This window comes from Nicotiana tabacum, chromosome 14, assembly GCF_000715075.1.
Source record: "Nicotiana tabacum cultivar K326 chromosome 14, ASM71507v2, whole genome shotgun sequence".
NCBI lineage: Eukaryota > Viridiplantae > Streptophyta > Magnoliopsida > Solanales > Solanaceae > Nicotiana > Nicotiana tabacum.
Window position 1 is genome coordinate 87,009,751 of NC_134093.1, and position 11,070 is coordinate 87,020,820.

Sequence of the window (11,070 nt, forward strand, 5' to 3'; positions counted from 1 at the left end):
ATATTTTATTAAATTTTCAGCTTAACACTATCTAGGAAAATAAACTTTTGATTCAAGTTATTACCGACTAATAATAAAAACTAAGATTATCGATTGTGAGAAAATAATAGAATTTTAGTGACTAAGTAGCAAAGAATGAATATCAAGGTGAGAAGTAAGGGTTGTGACAAGATATGTGATCAACTATTATTCTGGGTACTCCGTGCTAAGTTCACTCTTAACTTTTATTGACTCTTTTGATTTCAATAGATGGTTAGGCTACCTTAAGAATTCAAATTCTTCTTCCGAATGAATGAAAGTTTCGTTGACCAACCTAATGGCAGGTTCTATGAACATATGCAAAAATACATTGAATGAATGATCTTACGAAGAACGTCTCTCGACTATTCTTCTGTATTGGATCAATTGATAACTCTCTAAGATCTTTCGATTACCTATGAGAGGCGTAAAATTTACCCAAACAAGATAACCTAATATGAATTGCAGCAACACTTCTCTTTGGATTAAAGTAAAACCACAATTAGCCTTGCCATTCAATTAATAACTCACTTAACGAATTCAAGCAACTAACATAGAGTAAACCCCAAACAATAGTCAAATCACAATATATATCAATAACCCTAAGAAAGATTACTCCACAATGGAGAAGTTGTTTATCACAAGAGTATTAGAAGAACAAGAAGACATTACAATTCCCAAAATCAACTAAATTTCCGTATTGAATGAATTGGATGAAGTATTTAGAGTCTCTATTGTTTCCTTGCCTTTTTCTCTCCAAAAGTAGCTCCAAAATCCGAGATACCTTGTTTTGAGACGAGTTAGGCTTTATATAGGTCAAAAAGAGTCGCCTTTGAATTTACAAAAATAAGCCTGGGTAAAGTTCCCAGAAGCGGACGTGCGCGGTCGCGCACCTGGAGGTGTGACCGCGCACCTCTGGCAGTACACTGCGCCACTTGCGCGCTAGGGGTCTCTCATGCGCGGTCGCGCATCAGGGGTTTTTTCCTGCTCAACTCTTTTTCCTCCCACTAAGTGCACTATTCGTCCATTGATACCCTCCGCATCACCTGTACTGAAAAATAACATATTAGACTCAAACCTGACCAAATCTCTATCGAATCAGCCAAAACATAGACACAAAGTGGGCATAAATAATAAGTAACTTTAAGCTCATCAAAGAAGGCTTAAGAAGGAGGAAATAAATACAGTTTGGACAAGTACAAGGATGAAAAACAGACACCCGTAAAGGTTGAGTGGGAAACTCACTTTTCGGGATAAGTATAGGGAGCAACTTATGTACTTTCCCATTATTTAATACACATTCACAATTTAATTTAATTAATAAATTAATAATTATTTATATATCAATTAAATTACAGTAAATGTCGGATATGGATAAACGTTTTCGTTCAAGATAACCAAGTCGTCCTTGTTGGATGTAGATTAACTTGCCTTTCGGCCCATTGCCCCACACAATAGGACAACTAGCTGCACTTTGAGTCTTTGACTGGCATTTCCCTTCTTCCTAGCTAGTTCTCAGTTTCAAATAGTTTCTTCAACTTCCGACAACGTATGCGCCAAATTCGATTTTCCAAGGCTACGTTAATTTCTGACATTATCCTCTATCGACTATCAATTCAACTAACTGAAAATAACAAACAGTAAAGCAACCCCAACTCTTTCGGAACCAGCCACCTCAGATATATGTGGCGACACGATTAGGTAAACAAGTTACCTTAATTCAGCTGTTCTAATTTCGGTAATATATCGACGTCAGTAACTTTATCCAAAACACCTCGAATTATTATGTTAAGTTGATCTCTAACAAATATAAATAATAATTATTATCATTGAAGCTTTCTTTAATTAACACGTGTTAAGCTTGTCAAATAATCGACTCAAATCCACGTCTCTATAGTCAATCGCATATCTTAGGACTAATTTTCTAGTAATCAAACGGTGGTGACAAATTTCATTACATATGAAAATCATTTTCCTATATAATTTTCTTGAGAAATTTGCGTTTTTAATTACTCAAATACCCCTATGATATAATATTTTCATTATGAACCTGGTGTCATATTGCGCGAATATTCATTTTTAATTCCTTTAGTGTAGTGGGCATTGGGTTTTTTTTTTGGGGGGGGGGGGGGGCTATAGGGATCAGGAGACCTATATAAATTCAGGGAATTTACAACATTTCTCCTCATCAGTTTAAGGTTTTATTAACCCATGAAAAACAATTACAGTTCTTGAAACCATTCAATAATGGCGTTCAAGAAAACACTACCGGAGCGCATTTTTAGTGCATATAAATTCACTGCTCCATCCTCAACAACTTGTCGTATTGCTTCCTCATCCATGTTGGCAAAATCCCCGGTTTCTCCTAATCCTGAAAAAAATATAACCCGGGATGCCGGAGACAGTGGTTTATTCCGGCGATTCCTCCACCAATCACTGGCATCCTCTCCGGAACTCCGGTCACTACCCACCGGAGAAAAGCTTCGTGAAAAGCTACGGGGGATGGACATTACAAGAGATAGAATCAGACTTAACGGACTCGTGCCGCCAACACAACGTTGGCCGGAGTTGGAGCAATTAGGAGTGATGGATGCAAGAAAGCTATTAAGGTTTGTTAAATTACGCAACCATTTCATCAACGAAATTTATGTCGTAAGAGAGAATACTTTAGACTGTTAAAGGAATGATAGTTTTTAATTACTTTGATTGCATTACATCTCATTTAGGTTATCACAGCTTGAGATGGTGAAAGCAAGGTTAAGGAAAATTAATAAGAACTGGATTTTGTGCTCGGAATTTCATCAAATCTGTAACGAAACCTGTTCGGACGTTGATCAAGGCTTAGAATTTGCTAAGATGTTGGACGAGTCGGGAGATGTGATTGTTTTGGGGAACGTAGTTTTTCTCCGGCCTGACCAGGTTAGTTTATCTTCCTAATTTTGTTATATCTTGTGGTGATGGATAAAGATAAGATCAAGTGCACTGCATTACCTACAAATATAATAAGATGTTTCTTAATTTTATAAGAATAAGAATTTTTTTTTTGTTTAAAAAATCCGAAAACTGATAAAGCTTTCATCTATTTCTGTATTTGGTACATTGTTTTCTTCGACAGGAAAGTGAAAGAGAGTCACTCCAGATCTCTAAATTCAGATGGTGACTTTTTAAAGGTGTGGATCAGTTGGGCCGTTTTGAAAGACGAAAAATACCCTCTTGAACATCTCAGATTTAATTAATAATATTATTTCCAAATAGACAAAATTAGGAAAAACATGAACTTGGGATTTTTTTTTCGGTCGATGAGAAAGAGAGATTAATGGAAGAGATCCGAGTTTTGTGGAGTCCAAAGCTAGCAAATCCCACACTATAAACAAAGATAAAGACTATTCCCTCTTCTTGGATAAAGAGTAACTGAAGTACCAACAAACTTTAGGCCGTAAGTTTGATATCTTCGTTTGTCTAAATAGGCAGATCATCATCCTGGTAAAAACTTCTATATACACTACTTCCGTTTCAGTTTATATGAACCTATTTCCTTTTTGATCCGTTTCAAAAAGAATAATCCCTTTCTAAATTTGGAAACAATTTTGCTTAACTTACAATTCTAACTTTAATGAGAAATTTTTATAATAACACAAATACTCTAGGCCCCTTTTTGAATTGTTTAGGACCACAAATTTCAAAAATCTTCATTTTTTCTTAAACTCCGTGCCCAATTAAACAGGTTTATATAAATTTGAATGGAGGGAGTAACAATTTAAATAAACGTATTTATTTATATTAAGTGAAATTAGTAATATCAAAAAATAAGGCAAGTAACCGATTACAACATATTGAATACATTGATGATAAGGTAAACTTCTTTTTATTGTCGGTACAAAGGCAAATATCAAAAACTTTTACTCAATGGGTTCCATTTATGTTCTTATCACTAAACCTATCCATCTTACTCTTAAAATTATGGATTTAGAATCTAATATATCTCAATTTTAGTGATTTTCTTACATAGGTATATGTAGGCTTCATGTTAAAAATACTGAGTTCGTTAGGAATGTGAGGTGGATGTAGTTGCGGAGCTAGAGAAGTAAATGCGGTTTCGGACGAAGCTAGTAACTTTTGCTTAAATCTTGTATTTATATTAAAATATTCACAAAATATGTATAAACATTTAATTGTGAACCTAGTAACTAAAACGAATAATGGGTTAAGTGACAAATTCAGAACCCATAAATTTTAAATCCTGGCTCCGCATGGTGGATGTAGTGTTAGTGTAAAGTCTTTTGTCCTTGTTTTTTGGTTACAGGTGGTAAAAGCAATGCAAGAACTAATGCCGATGCCCTTAGCCAACCCAAATCATGAAATAGGAATAATGGAGGAGCAAAAAGCAGCTATTGACAAGAAAGCAGAATCATTGGTACGTAGAGAAATGTGGTGTGGACTAAGCTGCTTCGTACTTCAGACAGCAGCGTTCATGCGGTTCACTTTTTGGGACTTAACATGGGATGTCATGGAACCCATTTGTTTCTACGTAACATCTATATATTGCATGGCTGGTTATGCTTTCTTCCTTAAAACGTCCAAAGAACCTTCTTTTGAAGGTTTCTTTAAGGCACGTTTTAGTACGAAGCAAAAACAACTCATGAAACTTCATAAGTTCGATCACCAAAGGTATAATGAGCTACGGAGAGCCTACTATCCTCATTCAGCATCACTTAATTAATGGTAATCTCAGCGGGTACCTGAATTTCTTCTGCAGAAACAACAACGAGATTAATCTCAACCTCTTCTATGCTACAAATTAAGGAAACATATAAAAAAGATTATGTTACACCAATTTTTCTTCTTCCACTTATTTTTATTAACCTTTAAGTAATATCGGCTAATGTACATGTGAGTGATGAGGCCTAGGAACTTTCTATCCGGATGTCTATTTTACAATATTTTGCTAATAATTTATGATTATTATTTATAATAATATATGATTTATAAAATGGTAAGCCAATATCAAGCCTCCTGGATATGGGTTCATCTAAATCCATACATATAGGAAAAATGAAGTAGTTCTATTTTTTTTGTTCGACTCACATTATTCTCTAATTCTTCCTAATGAATTAGTTACTAGTCAATAGATTGAGGATTTGGGAGCCTTGGTATCGTCGTGACTAGTTCAACTAATTTTTCCTTTCCAGTTGTATATTTATTTCCCCTTTATTTTATTCCAGTTACTCTTATGCACAATTTGCTTGTCTGAAGAAATGATATTGACTATTATGATCTTAGTCATCAGAGTTCTGCAACTTTGACGGTAAAAAAACATAGCTTTGAGTATTTATAAGAGTTTCACTCTGGAATCACATAATCGCTTGTACCAACCTTATCATAAAGTAATCTGAAATTAAGAAGGAGGGTTCCTTTTTATAGGATGGAGGGAAGAAAATAATTTCTTGAATCATTGCAAGTGCATTTTTACCTAGAAGAGGAGGAAACTCTAAATGAGATAGATAAAGCAAAGGTTAACTGCTTTCCAAAGATCTGTAGACAACTAGCCTAGAAAATTAGAGGGTGGATAGGAACCAACAGATCTTCAACAATGTAGATAGAAAGAATGTGATGTTTGAAGTTAATAATTTGTTTTAAATGTTTAAATATCTTAAATTGATGGTGTTTATTTATACATATATATATATATATATATATATATATATATATATATATATATATATATATATGTTTTATGTTCTCTATGTTTAAAGTTAATTATTTCTTATGTTTTGTTCTAAGATCTCTTATATCACCGGTTTAAAGTTTCTACCGTAACTAGTTAAATTTTTTTTCTAATGTGTGATTGAATATATAGGAAAACATGCATGATGATCCACTACACATGTGAAGTTAGAATACAGTTTTAAAATATTTCAACATGATTTGTGTTATTTTCCAAGTAGAGTGGTTTAAGGTGTATGTCACGACCCAATAAGTCGTTTTGCATTAGCTCCCTTTTCTATGTTCTGAGACCTCCCGTATCTTTATTTGATGGATTATGACTTGAGTGTGCAATCTATGTCGTTTTTCAGACAGCTATTATATGAATTGTTTTTTAAAAAAAAATAATTTTTGACTTAAAATGAGGCTTGAGTTGACCGCGGTCAACGTTCTTAGTAAACGACCTCGGATCGGTGTTTTTAGGATTCTAATAGGTTCGTATGATATTTTCAGACTCGTACGTATATTTGGTTGGGGTCCCGGTTGATTCGAGCGCGTTTCGGCGTATTATGTGAAAATTGGTAAAAGTTGAGTTTCACGTTGAAAATCTTGAGTTTTGATGATCATTTTGATATTTGATGTTATCTTGATGATTTGAGCGAGCGGGGGAGTTTGTATATACACATGTGTGAATGTTTGGATTGCAGCTCGAGGAGCTCGGGTGAGTTTCGGATGGGTTTTGGTTAGTTTGGAATGTCTGATGAACAGTTGTTGGTGTGAAGTTGCAGGTCTCGTATTTGCGAAAACCTGATCGTAATTGCGAGCCTCGCATTTACGCTGTCAGGCTCGCAAATGCGAAGGGGGCTGGGATTTGGGAACATTTCAATTGCGAAGTAAGAGACGAATTTGCCACTAGTGGGTGCATCATATTTGTGACAGTGGGGTCACATTTGCGACCCTAGGAATTTATGAGCTTTTCGCTTTTGTGAAGCCTGTGACCGCAATTGCGAGCTGGAGGCTCTTCACAATTGCGAAGGGAGTGTGGCATTTGCAAAGACTGCATGGCTAGGGCACTAATCACATTTGTGTTTAGTGGTTCGCTTTTGCGATGATCGCAATTGCGACATCTGCAGCTGGGTAAAAGCGAGAAATTTTGGGACTTAGCTTATTTTACACCATTTTCAACCCTAAACTCATTGGTAAGCAACTTTAATTAGTTTTCAATCAATTTTAACTACTTTTCATGAAATTTTAACATCAAATATATGAATTTCAAGGTAGAAATTAGGAGTTTTGGGTATAATTTAGGAATTTTATAAAATTTATATTTAGATCTAAAATTGTGGTGAGATTTCGAAACAAATCACATATCCGGAGCTTGGGAGTGAATGGGTAATCGGGATTTGATCCGAATCTCGGATTTCGACCTAGCGAGCAAGGGGTTGACTTTTTTTTTGACTTTTTTAGATATTATCAAAATTGAACTTTTTTCATTCGTATGTAGTTTTTAAAGCTTGTTTTGGATTGTTTGAATGATATTTGGCTAGATTCGGTTGGTTTGGAGACTTGTTCTAAAGTAAAAGTCATGTTTGGTGGTTGATTTTAGTTTCGAAAAGAGGTAAGTGGTGTGGTTAACCTTGGCTTGAGAAAATTAAGACTTGATTGGTCTATTTGCTACTTGATTTATGTGTGAGAACGACGTATATGCAAGGTGACGAGTGTATATACGTTGTCCCGGGTTAAGCATACGGGGCGAGCTACTTAATTGCTCGTCTTCAGTTACTTCATGCCTTCATTTATTCCATGTTACTACGTGTTACATGCTTTAATTGCTACATGTTCTTACTTGTTCATTTCATGCCTTCATTCGTTACATTCCTCAATTTGCTATATGTTTTCATATATTTATGCCTTCATTTATTGACTTCTTTTACTAGCTTTATGTTTTTATATGTTTTACTTATCCTATGTCTTTACTTGTTTATTCGTCTTACTTGTTTCGATTTCACTTTGAATTGTTGTATTGGATTGTCTTAGAGCATTTCTATATTTTAGTTCCTTTTTACGTATGTCGTGGGATACACCGTAGTGGTTTGTGATATTTATATAAAATTTGGAAATATATAAGTTGCATGTTACAACTGTATAAAAATTGTATATGGGATCGGGTTGCACGCTGCAATGGTAGTGGTTTACATATGTGTGGATCGGGTTGCGTGCTGCAATGAAGTTATATTATGATTGTTCTTGATTGTTGGTTTCTGTGTTTTGTTGTGAAACGGAGCACAAATGATATTTTGGGCCCCTATATTGTGTAATTATTGTTCCGATTTCCATAATAATTCTTGCTTCTCTATTCTGTTATTGTTTTATACTTATACTCATATAAGTTTATAGTGAGTGTCTTATTATAGCCTCATTACTACTTCGTCGAGTTTAGGCTCGACAATTATGGAGTATATGGGATCGGTTGAAGTTTGCAGCCACTACCAAGGGTAGGGGCCGAGGTCGAGGTAAAGCCAGAGGTAGAGGCAGAGATCAGCCTAGAGCACGCATAATGACACCTATTATTGAGCCTCAAATAGAGAAGGATGATAAGAGCCTTGTTCCGACTGAGCCGGTAGGGCTAGCTTGGGTCCTAGAGGGGTTCATCATTAGCCTAGTGCTTTAGAACGCATTGGTCTGCATGGTTGACGTTATGAAGAGCATGGTTCTAGAAAGGGTGCTTTCTATGGGCACTAGCCGTCTCTCAGGACAGGGAAGGAATCCAGACTCACACTACCCATACTCTAGAGCAGATGGCTCCCGGGGTATCAGACCCCAGCAGTTCTACCAGTTGGGGCAGCTTAGCTCGTTGTTGCTACATAGTCTGGGGAGAGTCTTACGATGTCAGTTGAGGGGCTGAAGAGGTTGGAAAAGTTCACTAAGTTGTTTCCCCCTCACTTTGGTAGTACACCTTCTGAGGACCCCTAGGATTTCTTAGACCTTTGCCATGAGATATTGCGCAACATGGGTATAGTAGAGTCCAACGGAGTTATTTTCATAGTGTTTCATATGCATGGTTCTGCAAAGAGGTGGTAGCAGGTGTATATTCGGGGCAGAGTAGCAGGTTTACCTCCTCTCACTTGGGCTCAGTTCTCACATTTATTCTTGGAGAAGTTCATTCCTTTCACTTAGAGAGAGGACTTCTGTAGTCAGTTTGAGCGCCTTCAGTAAGGTAGCATGGCCGTTACATCGTATGAGATCATATTTGTGGATCCATCACACCATGCAACTATCCTAATCCCTACTGTGAGGGAGAGGGTATGTAGGTTTATAGATGGACTTATCAAATAGTATCAGGCTACAGATGGCCCGAGAGACCGAGGATGATATTTTCTTACTCCAGTGTTGGAGATTACTAGGCAGTTCGAGAGAATTTATGGCCAGGGTAGATATGCGACATCTAAGAAGAGGCCTCGTCATTCTGGTATTTTCAGTGGTGCCACGTCTGGTGGTAGGGGTTCATTTGGTAGAGGCTATCCTATCAGGTTGGTTCAGTCAGCACTTCAAGTATCACATGGTGCTTCAGGAGGTCACGGTTCTTATGGGTCTCGTCCTGAGTAGTTAGCCTTCATCTCCTATCACTGCAACACTGATTTAGAGATATCACAGTGGCTATTTGGATCGTCAGGGTCAGTCTCAGATTCAGCAGCCACGTCAGCAGAGAGAGTACTTTGAGTATGGAGGTATGGATCACACCAGGAGGTATTGTCCAAGACATTAGAATAGCATGCCACAACAGGGTACTCTTGCCATGATTCCAACACTAGTTGCTCCATCGCCTGCTTAGCCAGTTAGAGGTGGTGGTCAGGCAGCCCGAGGTGGAGGTCATACATCTAGAGGCAGAGGCCAGCCAGTGAGAGGTCGTCTAAGAGTTGGAGGTCCGATTGGTGGGGCTCAGCCCCATTGCTATGCATCTCCAGCTAGATCTGAAGTGGAGTCGTTTGATACAGTTATCACAGTTACTATATCCGTCTGTCATAGAGATGCTTCTGTGTGGCTTGATCTGGGTTATACATATTCCTATGTGTTCTCATACTTTGCTTCACATTTGAGTATGCCACGTGATTCCCTTGATGTTCTTGTTTCTATATCTATCTCGGTTAGAGATTTTATCATAGTTTATCGGATGTATAGGTCTTGTATTGTTACATTTCATGGGTATGATATCATAGCTGATCTTCTGTCATTAGATATGGTGGATTTTGAGGTTATTCTTGGTATGGATTAGTTGTCCCCGTATCAAGATATCTTGGATTGTCATGCCAAGAATGTGATGTTATCCATGCTGGGATTGCCTATGTCTGAGTGGCGAGGGACTCTTGGTCACTCCACTAGCAGGGTGGTTTCATATGTGAAGGCTTGGCGTATGGTCGAGAAGCGGTGTTTGGTGTATTTGGCTTATATATGTGATTCTAGTACGGAGGTTCCATCCATGGATTCAGTTCTAATGGTGAGTCAGTTCCCATAGGTGTTTCCTACAGACTTGCCGAGTATGCCACCCGATTGAGATATCGACTTTTGCATCGACTTGGTTACGGGAACCCAACCTATTTATTTTTCACCATAACATATGGCTCTAGTTGAGTTAAAAACATTGAAGGAGTAGTTACAAGATCTGCTTGACAAGGGATTCATCAGACCAAGTGTCTCGCCTCGGGGTGCGTCGATGTTATTTGTAAAGAAAAAGGATAGATCGATGATGATGCACATAGATTATCGACAGTTGAAGAAGTTTACTATCAAGAACAAGTATCCGTTGTCGAGAATTGATGATTTATTTGACTAGCTTCTGGGTGCCAAGGTTTTTCCCAATATTGATTTAAGATTTGTCTATCACCAGGTGAAAATTAGGGCATCAGATGTCCCTAAGACAACTTTATTCGTTATGGTCATTACGAGTGCCTGATGATGCAATTTGTCTTGACTAATGCCCTAGCAGCCTTTATGGATTTTATGAGCCGGGTGTTCAAGCCTTATATGGATTCATTCGTGATTGTCTTCATTGATGATATTTAGTTTACTCTCGCAGTCGAGAGGAGCATGAGCATTACCTACAGATTATACTTCATACTTTGAAGGATCGTCAGTTATATGCTATGTTTTTGAAGTGTGAGTTCTCGTTAGACTCGATTGGTTTTTGGGGAAATGTTGTGTCTTCCGAGGGTATCAAGGTAGAACCTAAGAAGATTGAGGCATCCTATAATTGGCCTAGACATATTTCAGCTACAGAGATTCGGAGCTTCTTGGGATTGGTGGGTTATTATCACCGGTTCTTGGAATGGTTTTCATCTATCTCAGCCCCAA

The 11,070-nt window shown here is 37.3% G+C and overlaps 1 protein-coding gene across 1 annotated transcript; it reads left to right on the top strand.

Moving 5' to 3' along the window:
• Nucleotides 1-2,222: 2,222 nt before the first annotated feature.
• Nucleotides 2,223-5,237, top strand: LOC107818925 (calcium uniporter protein 2, mitochondrial-like). The gene is made up of 3 exons (XM_016645005.2): nt 2,223-2,627; nt 2,745-2,937; nt 4,322-5,237. The coding sequence occupies exons 1-3, from the start codon at nt 2,266-2,268 to the stop codon at nt 4,736-4,738; spliced, it is 972 nt and encodes a 323-aa protein (XP_016500491.1). The 5' UTR covers nt 2,223-2,265; the 3' UTR covers nt 4,739-5,237.
• The last annotated feature ends 5,833 nt before the right edge of the window (nt 5,238-11,070 follow it).